The sequence below is a fragment of the Neolamprologus brichardi genome, chromosome 20, assembly GCF_056152115.1.
Source record: "Neolamprologus brichardi isolate AB-2024 chromosome 20, ASM5615211v1, whole genome shotgun sequence".
In the NCBI taxonomy this organism is placed as follows: domain Eukaryota; kingdom Metazoa; phylum Chordata; class Actinopteri; order Cichliformes; family Cichlidae; genus Neolamprologus; species Neolamprologus brichardi.
In genome coordinates, this window is record NC_142123.1 from 9,110,764 (window position 1) to 9,133,745 (window position 22,982).

A 22,982-nucleotide genomic window follows, 5' to 3' on the forward strand; every position below is an offset into this window, starting at 1 on the left:
AGTAATTGGCTTAACTACTGTTGATGCATTAGATTCAATGACTCACTCGCATGCAAGTGGAAACAAATCAGCAAAAGTACTCCTCCTTTCCTTACTCTGCCTCTTTCAGTCTATTCTCAAGGCCTTTAGTTGTCCTTTAGGGAGAGCACGTGGGCTGAAAGTCAGATGGAAAAAAGTCAGAATGACAAGTGAAAGAAATGGTGAACTAGAAAGAGTGTGTCTTCACTCTAATGTGTTTGTCATGTGAATACTTTCTGTCACAAACATGTCCTTATGTACATCATGTGCTCTTATTTGTGCCCATTTAGAAATCTTGCGGGTGTCTGCTTGCATGTGACTGCATGTGTGTTTGTAAGGGTTTAGTGGGTCTACAGCCATCAGACTCTCTATGAGAATTCCTGACATCATTTCCTGTCCTACTCACTCACTACTCTCATTCCCACAGGCAACAGGCATCTGGACACACACAGAGGAAATAGTTGTTAGGATTCTCGTGATATTAGCTCATTGGTACTTCACATTTCCAGAAAAAAGTCAGTTATTCACTCACTTGTCTTAAGGGTGCGACTGTATCTGACTGTATCTCAAGTAGATTGTTTTAAGATGATTTCCACCTGAGAACAAGTAATATTTTAAAAGGATATTGTTTTAAAAGGTAAAACTTTTAAGGTGAACTTACCTTTTTCAGAAGATGAGTAGATTCCCTTTGTGAGAGAGATTTACAAGGTGTTTAGCATAGCTTAGCATTAGGCCTGGGCCTTGAACACTTCTTTTAAGTTGCCCAAATAAGGAAACACCCCTGCCCTCTGCAGCAGTGAGTGTAAATCAGGACAGCTTTACGGTGCTTTGTACAATATTTATGCTACATATGGTACCTGTGTGCAGTCTGTGCTCCTGGTAATGTCAACACGATATATAAAGTAGACCATAATAATTTGACAAATATTTATGAATTCTTTTTCTAGTTTTTCTCTGTTTTGCCATTTAGTTCAGTTCATTTTTTCCATTATAATACTTCCTTTTAACCATCTCTGTACCACACAGTAGATGTGTGTGTGCGTGTGTGTTAGGGGGAGGATGCTTCCTGTAGATGTTCTTATAAATGCATTGTCACTTGGTCAAGAGTCATCCTGCCTCTCACTCATTCACGCATGAACATCATACAGACTTCCAGCTGAGAGGAACCATATTTTTTAAAAATATACTCAGCTAACCACAAGCTATAACCTCAATGCATCTTGAAAAGTTACGGACTAGACAAGATGTCGTCACTCTGAAAGCCTTACACTAGTTCTCACAAAAAGACAGCCATCCAAACGCACACATGCTCACTATCATCAAAAGCAGCAGCGTACATTTATCTTATATCTTATTTGCATTGTGTGTGTGCTTGTGTGTGTGTGTGTGTGTGTGCTTGCGATAAAAATTTCTAAAGTGGGATTTGTTTTTACTGTTTAATAATACTGTGTGAGTTCCAGTAAAAATGTTCCTCTTGTGTTGCTCTCACATACACACGCACACAAACACACACATACTGTAGGAAGTTGCTGTTTCCATGCGTGTGTCACGCTTTACATTTCAGGAAGTGAACAGTAATATGCTGTGCCCTGTGAAGAACTACAGCAACCTCAGTCCCACCCCTACTGAGCAGATACCTGTTTGTATGCTTGTATTAATGAAAACTTGGTTAAAAATGATTGCTGGTGATACTGGAGGCGAGATCACACATTCCCAGCATGCCAACGACTGTGAGAATTCCTCACTTTTCACCACCTCTCTCCTTCCTTGTGTCTCTCTCTCTCACCCTCTTTTCTAAGATAGATGGATCACAGCCTGCACAGCTGTCACAACACTGTGTGTTTCTCTTCTTCTTTCACACATAATGGTTTATATATAGACACAAAGCAGACCACTTGTGACGTAACACCCTCTAAGTGGGTACTGAAGGGCCAGAATGTTGGACGACTGTGGAAAAGGTCAGAATCGTTAACAGTAAACATCAAGACCAGGGCTACCTCTGTGTCACCCATTGTCTCCATCAAAATCAGGCAGTTCACTTGAGCAGACTTAAATAAAACATGTTCTCCTCACCTGTACCTTAAATAAAAACAAATGATGAATCATATGGGATGTTTTCTTTCCTCCATACTGTGATAAGTTATCATTATCATGGTTGTGTTTTGAGGGCTGTAAATGATGACAGGACTCATGCAAAATGATGCACTGATGCAACATTAGGCTTTTTAAAGCAATAGTGAAGATATCCACTTTGGATCACTGAAGGCCTAGAAATATAAATAACTGTCGTTTTAGATTGCCAGAGAACTGAAATAGTTTTTGTCTTCCAGTCTGTAATTCAATTCAAATTCATATTCAAATTTCAAATGAATGAGCTCATATTATCTTTAAACACTGGGACTGACTGAAGACTGGTCATTCCCTAGACAGCATGCCATCATGTTTAGATTTATTAATAGCCGCTGTTTCCTGTTCTCACAGGATCAAATGTATGTTTATCCAGCTACGTCAAAAAAGCCAGCAATTTCCATTGAATATACTGCAGTTATTTGCGTGGCTTTTTATTGTATCATATTATGTGTCAAATAAAAAATCAGACTGTTTAATTACTGCATGCAAACATTCAAAATGGGTTACCTGAAATGAAATTACAAGCAAGCAGCGGTGTTTTAGATAGCTTTTCAAAAACACTCCTTGTCTATATGTGCTGCTACAAGCTTATTCAGCATTACTCTCCTCCAAGATAAACTGATGGGTTCAGCTTAACAGTAGGCAGTCAATAATTCTACATAGAGCCACTCTTTGTAAGCATATTTCAGAGCTCATTAAAAAAAAACAATGCGCTCAACTCCAAGGCTGAGTGTTACAGGATTTATAGTTTCACTAGAGTCATCGCTCCCCGACATGAATCTGCAGCGATTTCTAAATTGGTAAATGGAAGGCTGAACCGCTGCAGAGTGCTGATGTAAATAAAAGTACAGACTGAACAATTGTTTCTGTCATATTTTTACATTAGCAGAAATGGTTATGTTCCTATTTGATTCGACAGCAGAATGGCTATAGCGCTGGAGTGGAGGCAGACAAAGCAGAGTGAAGTGGCATTCAGAAATGGAACTGTGGATCCCACACATGTTCAGCACTTAAAATTTCAAAGTTGGAAAACAATGGACAAAGCCAAAGTGGTTTAGTAACTGTGAGTGATTTCAAAGACCATCAGGACTGACTGAACCTGTCGGTCGCTATCTGAACCACGATATTAGCATGAATCTTATTTTAATTTCTGTATGCTGTGAGGTAGAACAGCTGTAGATCAGAGGTCAGTACTCAGTCATGTTTTCTTGGAAATTAGGTGGTGTAACACATGTAAATCCTGTTTCTTAAAGAATTCCTGAGCTACGTGTGCGGTGTAGCAGACTACATTATCATCCATTCAGTTCAGGTGATTTCTTACCAGCTAGCGTAAAATCAAGAGGGACCCTTTTCCGTTAAGCTCTGGAATTTTAGTTAGAGTAGGTTTCAAGAAAATGTTTGGTGATAGGCTCATTGTAGCAATGGTGGAAAAGTTTTCTTTCAGCTGTTGAGCAATTCAAATATAGCATGCCAACCTGCTAGCATGTAAACTAAGGATTTTAGTGGAAGAAACAGGTGAAGACATTTTGCGTAAGCTGTTATTTCTCATTGTCATTGCCAATAATGGCCTCCTTCACTTACATTAATGTCTTGTTCCAGTTCTGGTTAACAGCTACCAAATGCAAGCGCACCACTTTAAACCAACTCCAGATCTTTTAGTTGTTTAAATGATCAGGTAAAAATTAAAGCACTTGCCAGACAAGTGCTCAGTTAATTTTGTACCTCTAAACCAGGGGACTGGACATAGAAATTGCTGTAATTCCTAAACAGTTAATGCAATGCTTTAGCTAAGTCCCTGAATTAAAGCTAAAAGACTGCATTTCAGTGACATCTTATTTGTTTGATTTAAACGCAGTGGTGGTGTACAGAGACAAAATTACAAAAAAGAAAACCTCAGACTATAAGAGATATGCGGTAGAGCACAGCAGGAAGCAGGACCCAGGACAGGCATGGGCTGTGATGCATCAGATTATCATAACCTGCACAATTCTCAGATGAGTGAAAAGTGGTGCAACCACACACAACACACAGACTTTACATTACTGAGCTGGCATGTAAAAGATCATTTTGTTATCCGCACTGGGCATTTGCATTATCACAAGCAGTTCTGGGCTGTAGTTCATGAGTTAAAAAAAAATAAAAGAGTTTGTTCATGAGTTGAGGTAAAGACATAAATTATATTTTCTTTATCTGTAAATATTTTTTTTTTTACAAGATTTCTGTAAATTATTAACTGACATATAATTTGTCATAATACCTTTTCTCACCCTTAACCAACACAGATAAGTACAGTATGCACATGCTCAACTTCTGCCTTAACATAACCCCACAGTTAACCTGCGTATGTCTAAATTAGACTGATCTAATGTTTTTTAAACCGCTCTTTCAAGAGGTGAGTGCCAATTTTTTTTTTGTATGCTTTGTACCTCCGGATAAGAACAAGTGCATGCAAATACACACACGGCCATGTAAACACACACATGCGGCTGCACGTAAAACCCCTCTGATAAGATCTACAGGGATAGAGCCGTTGTTAAAGAGAGATGTCCGTTATGGAAAGAAAGCAGCTGTGTGTGTGTTTGTGGAGAAACAAGACTCCAGTTGTTAAGCGCAATCAAACACAAATAACCGCACAGTGTGCATGAAAAAAAGAGTGATTGGGTGACTAACTGCCACTTGTAGAATGATGTGACTGTTTTCCCTCCCGCGGCCTGATTTTCACCCTTTTCTGTAGGTTTAATGCTTTTCTTCCACACCTCCCTGTCACACACTCGCTCCTTCATTCTCTAACACATGCACACATGTATACACACACACGCGCGCAGACACACATCTTCTCAGTCAGCTGACACCCTGACTGAATTCTAATTACATCCTATGGCTCTGTTGCTGGGTAAAAACCACAGCTTCAATGGTGTTAAATTCCTTCACGTTTCCCTTTAACATAGAAGAACAGTGCAGCATTTACTGGGAGTCAAAAGGCTGACGAAGGAGTGTTAATGAAGGGGACAATATAGAAGTGAGGGTGGGAGGAGGAGGAGGAACAAAGGAAGAGGGAGATGGATAAGCCATAAATCTGCATAGGGGGACAGCGAATAAAAGTTATCTTTTATTGATGAATTTCTTTTCCACATGTAACAGGAACTCATTACAATTAAGCACAAAGTAGTAATCAATCAATTTTTCTATCCATGAAATACTAGAGAACATTCATTCAACATGTGCTAAGAACTCTTTTGTCATGTAATACGTAATTTTCTGGGAGGGACTTTTTGCTAATTAGTTTAATTGAACTCCTGTTTATTTAGTTTGCTTCACCTTTGCGATGAACTCTTTCATGATTACATGGAACCTTTTTTTTCCCCGGTCATGTCTCAAAGGAATCCTAAAACAGCTTAAATCTAAAGAACTTTGTGGGGTGTGTGTGCATAGTGAAAAACCTTTGGGCTTTGTGTTTTTTATATATTGTTTTTGCTCTAGCTCAGGGATGTCAAGTTCTGGTAGCTCATGCCTCCGACTGTCCTTTAAGTATTTTTCTTTCTTTCTTTTTTTTCTTTTTTCTTTTATACTGTGGGCTCATTTTACAAAACAGAGATTTCTGTGATAGACAAAACACATTTAATGTTTGTCTATTAGTTAATTACATTGACGAAGTATGAAGGGCCATGGGAGAGGTTTGCATGGGTAGGAAAAGTTGTAAAATGTCTGAAAATAAAGTTAAAAGTCCAAGATTTTTGCCCTCCTTCACATTTTCCAAAGAAAGGGCAATTCTGGTCCCAGGCCTTATGTTTGACACCCCTACTCTAACTAATCAACTAATCAACTCTAAGTCTAACGGTCAAAAGTTGCCTACCACGGTATGGGTGTACAAATACAAGGACATGTTATATAGAAATATAGACATACGCAATACTTTTGCTAACTCCCTTGAATTAAAGAGTTTGCATTTGAGTCACATCCTGATTGACTGTTGCAGCATTCATAATAATGATGTATGGAAGCAAAACTAGAAAAACTGTGTCAGTGTACAAATATTCCTGGATCCAGCTGTACAGTACATTACAGTTTACTAAATGTTTAATAGCTAACTGGTTAGCTTATATTGGTATATTTTTTTAACCAGCCCAACATGCAAGGTGACTGAAAATGAACAGATAGACAGACAGCAACAAAATAATATTTTCATGTTAAGAACTTTTGTCTAAAATAAAGTCTCTTCATATAATAATAAGATAAGAGATGCCTGAATAAAGTTCAGAAATAAACTTAAAATAAAGACTTGAAATGAGTTGAATACCACTGGAACTATTAGAAACTACACATACACACACACACACACACACACACACACATTTGAGCATGAATTGGAGCATGGTGGAGCTGCGAGAGCATTTGGATAGAGTGAGAGTGGGTAGTACAGAGGGGCATTGTGCATCCTGGCACCAATTCAAACTCATCCACAAAAACACACATTCAGACGTTCAAGAGAGTCGTTTCAAACAAGCAGCGAGACGCACTGTACCAGTGATGCTCACACACACACACACACACACACACACACACACACACACACACACACACACACACACACACACACACACACACTTACAAAGTGCACAAACTCTAAACTCTACAGGAGTATTGTTAAAACCACATAAATCCACTCTGACTAATAGTGGTTCCACTGGTGCTGCAGCTTCTATTCAGATATGCACTATTTACACTACAAAACAAAAAAACACCTCTATTTTTTAAAACTCACACCTGCCTGTCTCACAGCTGAACATTAAATACAACGAGTTCATTGATAACAAATCATTGAAGCCTGCACCAGTTAACTGCTAAAATGAAAAGTGGTCAGTATAAACTGTTAAACCATTGGAGACAAAAACCCTCATCCCACTAGATTAAATCAGTATGGAGGCTAATGGGGTTTAAGTGCATTTTTGAACTACTGAGTGATGATTGAACAGATTTTCCCCCGAAACACTAGATGAAGTCTTTTACTTAGTTCCCAATGGGAACCATCAAAGTTAAATTTGATCAAATGTAATGCAGCCTCTTAAAATAAAAGCCCTCATATTTAGTTTGAATTGAGCAAAAAGCAATCAGTTTGAAGGTGAAATTGATATTTATTAAAGCAAATGACCCCTTTTCTCTGCACAAGCTCATTTTTTCTGTGTTTGTCTTCTTTAATAACCAGCGATGACTGATTGAATGCGATACAGCGATCTGTCCGTTGGAATAGTTTTTGCTCTTTTGTCGGGGCTTCGGCTCATTAGCCTCTGGTAATTTTCACTGTCATTTTTTGCAATTCTTCACAGTGTTTTGTGCGTTATCAGATTTTGTACAGACATTTTTTTGTGTTACTGCTGACACTGATAATTTCGGGGTTGTATATTTTATTTTTGCTGTCAGTTTATTCCCCTTTCTATCCTGACACAACAAACAAACCACAACACGTGAATGTGAATGAATATGGGACAACAGAAAAACAGCCGGTGACATCAGTAAATTTCACACTTTATTTTCAGACCTTTCGATATTGATCAAATACCAATCATCAGCTGATATATCACTGGGCCCCTATGCAAACCCCTAACTGGCTTGTGTAAAGACTATAACGTGAATACTGAATACAGTGTTTCAGGATGATGTCGGTGTGTAATTTTGTGTATTGTTTCCCCAAAACACATTGAAGAACCAGTTTGACTTCATCGGTGTTGCAGATCAGGGCACTCTTTGTTTTTCAGACAGCAAAACGCTGCTTAATTCAGCTTCATGCCATGCAGGTTCGCAAACTAGACAAATTTCTGTTTATTTAACTCGCCTCATTTTAGAAGTTGTTCTGATTTTTAATACTGCAACAGCATAATAGCTGTACTAAAACCGCAATGCAGTAGTCACGTGAGATTTTTAATTTTTTTTTCCCCAGCTGCTGGTGTCGACTTTGGTGTCACTCTCTGACATTAGAAACTTTTAATGAATAACTGCCCTCAGGGCTTTGGTGGTGGGGGAGGCAGTCCGGGGTGGGGGGCGCAATCAGACTTTCATAAGATCATTTTATGTATAAAAGATCAGTCCCTGCTAGGCTGCTATTAATTATCTTTTCTGGTATTATTATTGGGAAAAAAAGTCCCCTCATCATTGTCTCCAAGTATAAACCTCCTCCTGATGTACAATACACTCTTAAGTCTCAGCCCAAATAACAAGTATTTAACTGGTTATTTTTTTACTATTTTAATAACATTTCTGATATTTGCATAGCCCAGATGTTCTATTTTACCTGAACAGAGATTAATAACATAAAAAGTAACCTCCCTCAACCTTGGTGAACTTACAATCCGAGATAACAACACTCTGGGGTTCCTTTTGGAGAAAAATATGCATTTACACACTCATTGCTTGAAACTACTCTTACCCTAGATGTCTGAATTAAATGGATATGACTACGGTTTGCTACAGCTGAGAATATTTTAAGTACACACCACAGTATGATTATGTCTGTAACTTTAGTTACTTGTTTGGTGTTTCCTAGGATCATGGATCATCGCCTAATAACTTGGACAACACATTATTCATGTTATATGGATATTGTCATTAAACTGAAACAATCCAATGAAGATGATAAGGTCATGAAGGAGTCTATGAATGGGTCATTTTAGCATTTTAGCTAGGCAGCATAATGTTGTTATAATATCTGATAAAGCGAACAACCTGCAGGGTCCAAATATGTGTCTGTGTGCCCAAATACCTGATCGTGTAAAAGGAATTCTGAGGCAAACAGACTTTCATGTATGATATTTAGGTATCATTGTCACGACTGACGCACTGAGCTAAACTTCACAACCTCTACCTCTCCATCTTCACCCTCACAGGTGGCAAAGGACGTGTCCATCCGTCTCCACAGCCAGCTGGACAGTGTGGAGAAGAAGAGGAGTCGTCTTGAGCAGGAGAATGAGGAGCTGAGGGTCCGCCTGCAGGATCTGGAGGTCGCTAAACAGGTCCTGCAGCAGGAGATTGACAAGGTAGGATCAAAACTTTGCATCTGAGTCAGGAGAGGCCAAGCTAGGTAGTTGGCCGACTGAACGGGGCTGTTAGATAGCATTAGTTTTGCACTGCTACTACTAAACTGTCAGCATATCAATGTTGGTATGTGTTTGTCTAGGCTGGAGCATTTCCAACAGTAATCACCATATAGCTGTTGTCTTTCCAGCAGAAGCCATGTACTGAGAAACCATTTAAAAAAGGTTTGCCAGTTGAAGTAGATTACAAGGCTACAAGTTAAGATGTGTGTTTGTTTAGGTTCAGAATTGACTAGAAATTTCATTTAAACACTGAGTTTCAGGCAGATCCCTATTTAGCCTGTCGTGGATTTGGGACCTTTGAAGAAAACTGTTTACTGTGCTCAGTTTGTCTTGAAGCCTCCAGAGAGTCTGTTCTTTTCTGGTGTTCACTTCCTTTCTGCCACTCGGCTGCAACTCAAGGGACTTTTTTGTTATACTAAGTGTAGCCAATAAAAACTGTAATGAAAAGGAAGAATAGAAACTGATGTCAGGACTCGGTGAAGTGAAAATAAACATAACAGAGGTGATGTTGCTGCCTTTTTTTTTTTAATGGGAAAAAAGTACGAGTAAGTGTATTTGCACATAGATTTGGTCTGAGAGAAGCGTAATGTGAGTGAAAAGCAGAAAATGAGGCTACAGTTCTGCATCCAATTCCTCCCTCTTTCTGCTTATTGTCTCTTTTGCCAATGTCTAATGGTCTGATGGTCACGGCCTTGGCTCAGGACCAGGTCCCTGATGTGGGTCGGGTTGGGATGGATGGCTGGGTTCCTGGCAGGGGATCTGGGTCTGTCTGCTCTGGTCTGGCTGGACTGTGTGTTCCCTTGGTACAATTGGCCGTTTGCTGTTTGTGGATTGAAGGAAGATGGCTGGGTTTCATCACCCTTCACCTGGCTGTCTTTCAGATGAAGTGTAGTGGTGCATCCACTACTGATGATATACAGATACATACATTCTGAATAGCTGCTTCTTGTCTATTATATACATTTCCTCTTGTTTTTTCTTAGCTCCTGGAGGTATCTTGTACTACTACTACAAGTTTGCAATATTGCACTATTTACCAGCCTCTGTTGAACTACCATTAAATACTACTATTAAAATGAAATGTGTGTAACACTGTGAGATTTCATGCCACTGTACAGATGTCAAAAAAAATCTTAGTTGAAATTCTCTAACAAAAAAAAAAAAAAAAAAAAAAGGTTCAGTGCAACTCTGCCCGGTGAGGCTTCTACAATTGGGGGGTGTTTAAAAATAGATGACCAGTTCTCAGTGAATTTCAAATAGCTTGCTTGCCATCCCCATCCCTAACATCCACAGTGATGGAGATGCAACATCTGAATATTTCCAGCCCTCACCAATAGTTTGATTTAAAGACTGGGCTTCCTTTGCATGAGTCTGTGGAATTAATTTTTATATTGTAGCAGTTTTAAGTATTATTGGTTTGTTTAATATCCTGCAAATATGAGATTTTGTTTGAAATCTCATATTGCAGTTCGTGTTTTTCTTTACTGTAAATTTTGAAGGCTTTTCCTTCAAAACACAGCAGCTCTCGAGTCATCTGATTATGTAATGAGTCATAATGAAAAATTCACAACCCTTTGTTTTCAGTTGTCAAAATGTCAGTTTTCCACAAAGCTTAATTGTTGGCCGTTAGAAATGGATACAACTAATCTTGTTGCTATGAAATTTCTTCCCTTGGAGTTATAATTGTTATTTATACTATTATTTTTTAAGCACAGGCTTTAATGTTTTACTTTTTACAATTAAAAGATCCTGATAGTTTCTGGTCTTTGGAAGAAAGCTTTCATCCATCTAAAGCAAAATAGCCCATTGGCTATTGTATTATGTCACCAATCATACACTAAAGCAGAGCTACAAAGTCTCACCAAGTGGAAAGTACCAGGGTTATTTCTCACCTAGCACAGCAGGCTGTTGACTGACTGGATGCCTGATGTGCTATGAACTAACATGGTTTCATAAGCTGTGTTTTGGGACTGCTGTGCAGAGTCATGCTAACCCTTCAGTGAAGGGAGTTCTTCACATAGCTGATGTGATTCAGAGAGCTGTGTTTGTGTGCATGTTCATCCACAAAGGAATGTCTCACTCATCTGTGTTTCACCTTCGACTGCACAGTACAAATACAAGAATTCAAGTACATCGCAGAAAAGCCGCCTTTCAGAGAGTGATAAAATATACACAGATATGCACAAAAAAAATAATACGGTGAAGATAAACACACTGGACAGAAAGGGATTTAAGCACACAGACAGGAGTGCATGCAGTCAGTAAAGGCCTTGGTATTTCACAGCTGTAAATGAAGTTTGTGAATTATTGATTGTGTGGTGACTGCAGCCCACGGTCTGCACTGATATCGATATTCTTTAAAAAGAAGAGGTGTGCGGTGCACTGGCTAGACCTTTACTGTGCTGCCTCTGCTGCTGCAGGCCATCAATACCAAACTGGGAACAGGAGAATTAGTTTCTGTAGAGTAACAGTTTTAATGATTTAGCTACATAAACAGAAGTAATGTCAATTAGAAACAGACAAACATGTAATTTGATTGTTACATCTCGTTTGAATTGTCAATATTCTTTTTTAGTTTTTGCTTTATATGTATCATGTGTTGCTATAAATGGTAAAAACTATACATTAGAGGTTGGACTTATAGGTAGGTTTCTGTATGCGCATGTTTTTGTATTAAATTAATATAATAAAAACACATTTTTAGCAATCATTGTCAATATGCTTATAGGCTGCTATCATTTTTTAGTTTGCCAGTTGCAGAGCGGAAAACAATGATAGAAACAAGTACCGCTGTTGCATGTTAGCTTTATATTATCATTGCCAAATCTTCTCTTATATGCTAGTCTTTGGCAGTTGTGTGATAACCTTAGGTGCATTCAAAATTGTTTATTAGTTGCAGTATTTTACTTGTATGTTTGTAACATATTAGTTTCACTGACCGCAAATGATGCCTCTTTTATGACATACTTAATACTTAATCACAGCAGGTTTGGATGGTGCACTAGTGTTATTATGTTAGCCTTCTCCATTTGGTCACTTAAAGGTCAAGATCTGCCATATTTTAGAAAACTATGTCAATTTTGATATAGGGAACGATGTCATTTATGCATTGATATAGACTTCATTAATCCCACACTGAAGAATTCCAGATTATAATTTATTTTATTTATAAAGAGTGACAAATTTCTCAAACCCTTTGGTCCAAACCTCCAAATGTCAATTTGGGTTGAAAAGGCCACATCATAATATTTCCATCACTTTCATAATTACATACCGAAAAGCCTTGTCTTGATTCAATCTGTGCATTTTTGTGGACAAATTAAATTGTTCAGAATTTTAATAGTTGCTAGAGTCTGACCGATGTAGGAGTTTTAAGACTGATACTGATACCAATAGTTTCTGATTTAAAACTGATATTACATGAGCCGATATTTTTTTTTAATCCAGATAAAACAAAAACATAAACAGATTTCCCCCAAATCTGTTACGCATAGTTTATTATTATTATTATTTATTTACTGTGTTGTGCCCAAATCTGCTCAGCTCAGATGATTGTTGTGTTTGCGGCGTTCCCAATAGGGAAGTTTGCAGAGTGCTCTCTGGTGTAAAAATCAAGACTGAAATGAAAACTCACAGTATAAAGTGCCTTGAGACAACTATTGTTATGATTTGGTGCCATATAAATCACCATGAAGTAAACCAAATTGAAAAAATCCGTTGAAGGGCGTCCAGAAGGGCGTCCAGTGTAAAAACTGGAGCTAAAGCTAATATGCGGATGCATCCATTGTAAATGTAGGAATAGCTGATAGTTAATTATCAGCTGTTATAAATATCAATACTAATACATCGGAAAACAGATAATATTGGTTGATATTATTGACATGGCGATAAATCAGTTGCCTCTCTTGTACGGATGTATACGCACTGTTAGACAAACACGCATAAAACACAATTAATTTAGTCAAACAAGGAGAAGGGCAATGTTTTCTCTCATTCATTTCTCCACCCTTGTTTTCCTTTACCCTCATCCCTCTCTCACAGCCCGGCTCTCCCTTCCCCTCCTCCATTGCACCTCTGCTCTCCTCCTGCATCTCCCCATTTGTTGTCACCTTCTATTCTTCCTGCCTCCCTCCCTCCCTCCTCTCCTGCTGCTCCCATAGAGACGCAGAGGAATGCTGATGCGGGGATTTCTTTTTCCATCTCTCTCCTCTCTCTCCCTTAAAACCTCTCCTCTGTCCATCTCCTCCTGCTCCTCCTACTCAAGCCAGTCCGCCGCCTCTCCCTCCTTCATACCAAAGCCCTCACTCCCTCGCTCACTCATACCTCGCCTTTTTTGTCTCGTTTCCTCCCCTCCTCTGCTGCTGCCGTCTTCCCTTCCCTCTCCAAAACCCATCGATCCGCTCCAGCTGCTTGACCTTTGACAGAGGCAAGGTCGGATGTGATGAAGGGAGGAGTGGGTTACAGTTATCAGATGTTAGGGAAGGATTGATTGAAGGAATGGAAGAAAGAAAAAAATCATGGTTAAGAAGACAATAAAGCTGAGGTTGCAAGAGACTCTGTCTTTTGAATACAAGCCAGCCTGTCATTCAACCAGAGATCTTCTTTCATTTTACTTTCCTTCACCCTTTATTTACGTCTTCTTTGTAACAATCAACAGAACAAGCAGCCCTTGTTTCTGGTTAATACCATTTATGCTGTCTGGATGTTGTCGTTCAGTGAGCCACTGTATTCACTGTAAATAGGTAATATCATTATAATAACACCAATTTACTGAATTTTAGTGAGTTTCTGTTTCACTTAGTGAAGGGCAAAGGTGAGACGGATGTAATGCAGATATCAGCAGATCAACTACTGATACTGCCTGGAAGTATTTTGCAGTAACAGCATATCTGTCTGTTGGTTTAGGCAGGTATAAAGGTATAAATCTAAAGTTTTGCCACCCTGGATAATACTCGATCTTTATTGGCTCTTTTTTTGATAAGGAATGTATCCATGTTGCAGTGCTGCTGTGCTCCTAGCACCAATCCAGAGCTGTCTTTGTTCACAGAGTGCAATACAAGCTGACCAAAAAAACACAGAAGCTCCCTTTCCAGCCATGGCCATGCTGCCCCAAGCTGCTTAAACACAAAGGAGCAACATAGAGCTGAAGGTGAAAGAGGTAGACAGACGGGAGGGAGGTGAAGCTGGGGGATACAAACAGCATAGTTCGTTTGTTGGTTGGTTGGCTGAACCTGTATATTGGAAGAAAAGAAGAAGACATAAAACAAAGAAATTATGGAAAGGAGGATAAAGAAGAAGAAATTAGGGCAAAAAATACTGACAGAAAGAGGAAAAATGAGATGATGAGGAGGGGGAATATACCGTGTGGGTGGGGTCTTGTAAGGAGGGCTGGCAGTGGAGGAGATAACAGCCTTAATTGGAAAAAAAATCCTCAGTGACTGGAGGGTGAAGAGAGAAATGTGGCATGTCATTTCTCTTTCTGGTGCTTGTTTTTATTCATTGTGCATTTCTCTCTCTCTTTCTTTCTCTAATTGTTTCTTCCTCAGATTTACCCAAACACACCATTACCTCTCTGCATGGGTTTTAATCCCATGTTTCCCTTGAAGGTCATTCAGCAGGGATCATACTCCCTTTCTGTGAGAGTGTGTGTGTGTGTCTGCAGATGTGCATATGAGGGTTCAGAACCTGTCAGTTGATGATGGTAAGGGGACTTCTGTGTATATGGGGACCTACACATTTCTATAGTTGATATGTTTTCTGTCTGGCTTTATTAAATATCACTAAATATAGTAACAGGTAAGAATGTAATTGAATTTTGAAGGAGAAGCAGAGTGGTAAGTACTTCTAATCACAGCCTGTATGTTTCAATCCTGTAGGGCTGTTTCCTTTTAGTTACTTTTAAATGCCCCTCTCCACTCACTCTCTCTAATTCCCCACTTACTGCTGAAGGAAACTGTTCCCTGTTATTCCTGTCTTTCAGGAAGTGCTGCCTATTGTTTGCAGCAAGTTGAGGGATGTGGGGCAGGGGTAGCCAGAGACTTTGGAGTGAGCTTTTGTGCCTGTATGTGAGTCGACGTGTTACTGGGGATGTATTTGTGTCAATACCGGCCTAATATCTTAAATTTTAGTTTTTTGTCTGAAGATAACCTGAAACACTTGTGGAAACAGCGACGCACCCAGCAGCACTATATTAATAACACATGTTAGTCATTTTTAAAAATGTATTTATTTACTTTTCCATACCAAACAAGTCACAACATTCCATGTCAGGCCAACAGTGAAAGCTGTGTGTTGTCTTCAGGGACACAAGTGTTGTTAAATGGGTCAGAGCATCAAAGTGGTCCACATTTGAACTTATCTGGGTCAGAGTGATTGATTAAGGTGAAGATAGGCTTAGTCGAACTGAGAGGAAAATCAGTCACATAACCCCACTTCACACCTGAAACAGGGTAGTGCGTGTATATGTGTGTGTACATGTTTAGACATCTTCGTGAGGACAGAAAATTGGCATACTGCTATATTTATGGGGACCAACAGTCACTTATGGAGACAAAGTTCCTGTCCCGATTAGTTTGAAGGCATTTTTGAGGCTCAAAATGGGGTTTTAGTGTCAGGTTTACAATTAGGTTGTGGTTATGGTTAGGCGAAGGGTCAGGGTTAGGCATTCAGTTTTGATGGTCAGGGTTAGGGTAAGCGGCTAGGGAAAGCATTATGTCAATGAGATGTCCTCACTAAGATATGAAAACGAGTATGTGTATGTGACTTAAGGAAGACAATGAGATGAAGAAAAGTTTTGGCGAACACTTTCAAAAAAAGAGTAAAATGATAGGCGATGACAGTCTTTCTGTAAGTGAGGAAACTTGTTTACAGTGTGTCAGGATGCTGCACGGCGTAACTGAGTTAGAGCATAACTCAAGACTAGAGCGACATAAAGAGAAGCGGAGAGACTGAAAGTAAAAGGGAAGAGAGAGGAAGAGAATCAAAGTTCAGAGGAGTGACAGGTGAGAGAATGAGGCATGGAAAGAGATAAAGGGAACAAAAGAGGGGATGGATTTAGATTGTGAATGGCAGGTAAGACTGCTGTTTAAAAATGCGAACAAAAGCGAGTGATATCGTGAGAGAAGAAGAGAGGAAAAGTGGGACAGGGGAGACAACATAAAACATATTAAAAAACATATAAAAAACAGAATCACTGCAGTCCAGGCACATGGGTTCAGGTGGTGTCAAACCCGTATATGAAATAATCTTCCACCATTCTGACTTCGCCTTGCACTTTCCATTATGGCAGGTGGTGCTTATGTACGGCAGTATTGCATAATTTTTATAACTGTAACTATACTGTACTGGACAAAAATGTGCTCTGTGAGGGCGTAAAGACCTTTTGTGCCACATGTTAAGAAATATCATTAAGGTGTTGATGTGTATAAGAATGGGTTGGATGAAATTAACATCGGGCTGATGGATACTCAGAAAACACAACGCCTCTGGCCGTCACAGCTATTGGTGGGAAGAAGGCATAAAAAATGGATAAAAAGAGAAAGGAAGAGGAGACGAGGAAAGATAGGAGGGGGAATTTTGCCAGAAGGGTTTCTAGGTCGATGGGAACTTCAGTGGTACCAGTGGGACAGACAGAAGTCACACGCACAAATACACACAAACACACATACACAGAGAAAGAGAGTGATACATTTGTACTCATTTGCACATACACACACACATATACGTGTACTAGAATATAGAAAAATAGGAGAGCTGAATGTTCTCTGGGAACTCAAAGCCCTTATAGGCACACACACACACACACACACACACACACACACAGAAAGAACGAGAGAGCAGTACAAGGGCGAACAAAGAGTAATGGCCTGAATCATCGCTTCTCCCTGTATATCACACAGACATCCACAGCTGGGCGCTCCATACTGACTGAGGGATAAACACTTACACTGTGTTGTTTAAAGTTACTGACAGAATTATAGTAGTGCTTAAGGACTTCGCTAATTACATAGTGCAGATAGAGTTTTGCTCAACCATCAAGAATCATTATTATTATTATTATTATTATTATTATTATTATTATTGTTGTTGTTATTATTATTATTATTAAAGCAACTTCTGTGTAAAACAGTGTGTTTCAGAATGCAGTTAACACTGGATTACAAGGTGTTACTCATGGTGGAGACTAATGGGACTGTAGGTCTCTTAAAAGCATTAGCTATCATAACCAGGAACCAGCACGTGCTTTGAAATGTTTGAAAAATCTCTCATTGTTTAACAGCCAAACACTTTATAGCTGCACGGCCTGTCATCATTCCCCCACCATCAGCCAATCAATTTCAGATTAACTTTTTTGACAGTATCTCACTCGCTCGGGGGGAGATCAGAGCTAACATGACTTCTCTTCGCTTTGACGCTTTTATAAACCGATGATTAGCATTGTGTTCATCTCCGCCTGCGTGCTCCACCCCTTCTTTAGTGCCAATATTTGTGTTGCATTTTTCAACAGTGGAGCATCTTTTAGGGGCCCGTAGGGGGTGCAGAGGTAATTTCATGCCTCAGTAGATGTAACATGAGTCCGTCTGAAGATACCCCCGCGCACTGAAGGGCAGAGAGCTGGTCGAGTCACGGATTGAGACGCTGGGAGATGACTGGGGTGCAATAACAGTGTAAACACTCAAGAGGGAAGGGGAAGAACAGAGGACTGGAGGGCAGAACGAAGGAGGGAGAGAGGGTGGATAAATGTCAGGACAAAAGAGGGAGGGGATGAATTTGTTGCTCCCGTTCACTGAGAGAAACCCCACAGGGGGCTCAAGCTGGAGGAGAACACCACAAACAGGCCAGTAATGCTTAAATCGCATTTACATAGTTTTAGAATCCTAGATGATGTCTTCATAGTTCTCGTTTTGTTCAAAAATTTCACTTTGAGTCGGTTATTTAACTTAAATTAATAGATGGTCAGAATAGTTGTCCAGATCGGCTGGCTCAGTGGAAGGATGTGCTGATAGCCTGGCAGCTGTTCTCCGCTCAGCAGTGAGAGAAGAAACAAAGAACGGGAAAAAGGAGTCAGGAAAAGGCTGTTTTCTGACCTGCAACATATCCGATAAGTGCTCACCTTTGACTTCAGGACACCTTTTTTCGAGTGCTAATGCATCACCAGAAAATGACCGCTGCATCACCTCATTCAGATGTATTCTGTACCTCTTCAAAACGTTACCAAAAGTTACAAAAGCAAAAAAAAAAAAAAAAGTTTTGCAAAATGATCAAACCTTCTGGAACCACAAAGATGAGCGAAATCGACATCCGTGAAAAATAACCAATATTGATGGTAGTATTTGACTCACGCTGCTGGTTTATAGTCAGTAAGGACACGAGCAACTACAGCTCAAATGTTAGAAAATGTCAAATATAATTATTATTACATTTTTCAGCAGAAGGTAAGTAGTTGAATGTTTCCCTGAGAGCAGCAGATGGTCACATTATTAAGAACAACAACTCTGTAAATATCAGAAGGTTAAATATCACTGTCACTAGCATAGAACAGCACTATTCATCTACTCAAACACTGTCACAGTAGAACCTATATTATTACATATGCACATATTGATACTGGGCCTATGCTAACTGTGCTTTGGAAGTTCAAACAAATGCAGAAAACCACAAAGTATCAAATGAAACACCTTTAAAGCCAATGTAGCTACATTGGTGTCTCTCATGCTTTGATATCAGTTATGTTCTATTTCATTTAAATCTAGTTTTCCTTGGTTTTTCCTAACCCTCTAAAGTCTAAGCCATGTGTGCTAACCCTAAGCCTAATCCCACACCCACTTTAGGATAGCAGCACCAAATTGTGCTTTGCGATGTCAAACGAAAACAAATACCCGAATCCCAAATATCGACTGAGAGGATCTAAAATATAACACTAAATGTGATCCTTGTCATAAAACACCTAAACAGCTTATGTGTTATTCGGAGTAAGATATATACACAAGACAGACAACATAAGCACGGGTATTTTGCTGGATTTAGTCTGTTTTTGTCTTGTAGGACTGTCAATAAATCCATATAACTGCACTGTTAGGATTACAAACCGGAACATAGTTTGGAGTCTGCACTTTCGACACACAGTGAAGCCGAGACTCAGTGAGGCTGCGTCATGCTGCTTTGTCGTCTTAAATTGGTCACGTAATTTGGATTCCAAAGGGTTAGATTATGTCCAACATTTGGATATTTTCAGATATAAAAGTGGCCAAATTCCTGCTTAAATACTAAGAAACAGTTCAGGAATTCACCTTACATTTGTCTGTATGACATGTGGTTTATTATTTGGCCCCTATAACTGAAGAACAGTATGTAATACTTAATGCGCTCATTTGTATGTATACAAAGGAAAAGCCAAATGAAATGAGGCGGGAGGTGAGACTGGAAGAATGAATAGGAAATAGCCTGCAAACAGCACACTGTGCACAGACAGGACAAAGAATAGAGCAGGTGGATGATGGAGGGGAGGAGGGATGCTGCCTGTCTCGAACCCATTAAAAGGTTTCAAGCTGCTAAAGGCTGACTGGAGTGCAGATTATCTCACCTGTAGGGACGAACTGGGGTTGGCTGAAGAGGCTCCGCTCTGGTCTCTGGGGAGGACCATTGTATCTGGAAATGCAACACATTCACACCAACACACGCACACAAAGCAGGGTTTACTTGCTGTGTGTGCATTCTGTTGCGGTCGTATTTGTGTAGTGTTAGTGTGATGATTTATTGATTGTCTCATATAGGGGCTATATAGATCCAACGTTTCCCCCTGTGATTTTATTGTGCACTCTACTTTCCCATAAGTGCGAGTGTTTCCAACCACCTTTTTTAAATTTATGTAGAAGTCTACTTTTGGGAGTGTTAGCCGTCTAAATGTGCGTCGCATTAGACTGATGCCGAGCAGCTCTCAGCTCATGAATTACACATAAATTATGTGTCCTGATGTCAGTGGTAATTTGCTCAGCAGTGCGTTATGCTGCTACCGAACGCCGACTCTGCCGTCTGAGTACAGTTATAGGATGACTAAAGAAGCTGAGGGCGTGTGTATGCATGAATCTATATGTGGTAGAGTTGTCAGTTTGGGATTTTGCTTCTAATTAAATGCCAAGTGTTGATTATTTTCACCTAACGGGACCGTTTTCACACATTTGGTGTGTAAGATGCGTTGAGACGTTGCATGCGGAAAAGTACAGGTTGCTGAAGGCTCTTTAGCTTCCTATTGTGCATAATGATTGCTATCACACCATCATAGTTACTGGGAAACACATGAAGGGACAAACAGTGTAATATAAAATGAGTGAAAGTGCACAGACAAGCTGTTCAAGGCCAACGTGATGCCACTCTCACAACCACTGTCTAAACTGTCTTAGTTTAGCATATTGATGACAACCGGTGTACCACATACTCACCTCAGTGTGTAGATCTCATCTTTCACTGGCACAAAAGCAAAAATAGATAGTGGGATGTTTGCATGATTTACACCAATCCAGAATTTCTATCCAAGGTTTTTCAGTGAGGAGTAAATCGGAAGTCAAAAGGTCTGGAGCTGTAAGAGCAGTATAAACTTTACCTGGAAATGTTACAAAGTTGCCACATCCTAAAAGGTCGGATTATTTTTCACATTGCGTGTTTGTTCAATTTTTTTCTGTCAGGAAATGGATTAGACACAAAACCCGATTTCTCTGTGACATTTCAGATTTTTTCCAGCGTCACAGGAATAAAAACCTCTTTGAATGGCTGTTAATCTGCTCCACAGACCGTGCTGCAGCTTCAGCCTGTCTGTGGTTTTGCTGCTGGTATCTCAGTGTTCAGTAGATAAACTGGCTGGAGGTAGGCTAACTTGTGCAGAGCCGAATCAATAAAGGCATTTAAATTTTTAAAAGGGTAGAGTACCTTAAAATTTAATGGCCTCACCCTTTGCTAAGTGAAAGGCTGTGGTTTCTGATGAGCTCCTCTGTGGAAGAAGAACCAAAACACCCGATACGCTAGATTTCTTGCTCAGTAGCGCTGCGGCATGATCGTAGCTGAAGTCCCGTCGATATCCAGTCATAGTGAGATTATTAATAATTACACTGTGTGGCTCACAGAATGATTTTTAAAGCGCCTGTTTAAAAATAAATAAAAACAGATTGTGGTGATTTTCAAATAACTCAAATACTTCATGTAATTCATAATATTACAGACAACAGAATCTTAATATTAAAACTGAGGAGTGTGTAATACTGTAATAGATTACTTCATCACTTTAAGGATTTGATGACTGAGCAGACCAGTCGCTGTAGCTTGAAACCCAAAAAAGGTATCGTGTTTCTCGAGTTTAGTCACTCAGTACTGAAATCCAGTATTTAAGGCTGATACAGATTTGAAAAAAAGATGAATGCTGTTTATTGAATAATGTCAGTACATCTAGACTGATATTAAGAAACTACAATAAGTTCGTATTGACCAAGATATTGGCCTGGTTTATTTATTTGTCTCGTTCCAAATAGTAGCAATGGGAAATTTTCCTAAATGAAACTGAGATCAAGAACAAGAAGTCAAGAAAATGTATATTTGTATTTACTTTTGGGGGGCATTTTTCACCTTTATCAGAGTGGGAGTAGTTAAAAGTAGGAATGAAAAGAAGGGGGCTGCTGCTGTGTGCCATACGATCGTCTGCTTGATCAGTGAACTAAACTGTCCATATATTTCATCTTGTATCTTTATTTGGTGTGGTCATCCATCTCTGCTGGTCTTTTAATGCACGGGTGATCTTTCCAGGGTATACCTCAGCGTTCACCCATTGACAACTGCAGACTGCAGCCACTCTAAGCTAGACAAGCAGCTCGGAAAATGGAGAAATTGAATGTTTTGTATTAGCAGATGGCCCTCCAAGGGCCATGAATGAACAAAGACGGAACAAAAGCTCCAGTTTAAACCTTTTCGGCAGAAATCCACAGGCTTCTCAGTCCTACCCCCAGCGGCTGATTGACAGCTGGGGAATGCGGCGCAGAAACAAATGACAGACACGCAATAACCAAAACAAACATGGATTATGTAAAAATGTAGTAAAATGAGTCTGAGGTTTTCCTAGCTGCAAGGACTTGGCTCAAGATACAGTGTTTAAAGTGTTTATTGCCTGGGGCTGAGAGGTCCGTATAGTATCTATTGGATGATGAATGTGGAGGTTTGGTGCTGATGCATATAAATGGGGGGTCTGCTGGGTATTGACGTCGTTCAGCCGTGGCTGCGCGAAACCACAGCAAGGAGATTAACATGGCTGCACACATGCAGGTAGGGTTACAAGGGTGTGCGTCTCTTTTGTTCCTAAGATCCATCCATTCCCCTCCAAAACCTCCTCTCTATGCCCTTTCTTTCTCCCTCTTCTTCTCTTGCTGTTGTTTCCCTCCCTCTTTCTCCTCCCTTTCTTTCCACGTCTCCCCCCTTCTCTACATCGCCCTCTTCCTGCTTCCCGGGTGACATCATCACGGCGCTGCCAGGCCTTGTTGTGATGTGGAAGTGGAGACGTGGAAAATGAATAGCTGGCACCTCCCGCTGATGATAGTCTGGCTGCACCGCGGTTACTATGGCGACATAGCCTGTGTCATGTGTGTTGCTATGGTTACCCTGCTATCGTGATGTCCCACAGCAACTGTAAGCCTGGCAGGGATAGGTCTGTACTCGGATTTGTGATTGTTTGCCATCAGAAATGCAGGACGATTATAAGACCGGAATTTT

The 22,982-nt window shown here is 39.8% G+C and overlaps 1 protein-coding gene across 2 annotated transcripts in view; it reads left to right on the top strand.

Moving 5' to 3' along the window:
- mtcl2 (microtubule crosslinking factor 2) overlaps positions 1 to 22,982 on the top strand; it is an 84,575-nt gene that overhangs the window by 10,176 nt on the left and 51,417 nt on the right. For both annotated transcript variants that reach the window (XM_087833301.1, XM_087833302.1), the window contains exon 4: positions 9,027 to 9,176. In XM_087833301.1, the coding sequence (XP_087689427.1) occupies positions 9,027 to 9,176 (150 nt within the window). The remainder of the gene's footprint in view (positions 1 to 9,026; positions 9,177 to 22,982) is intronic.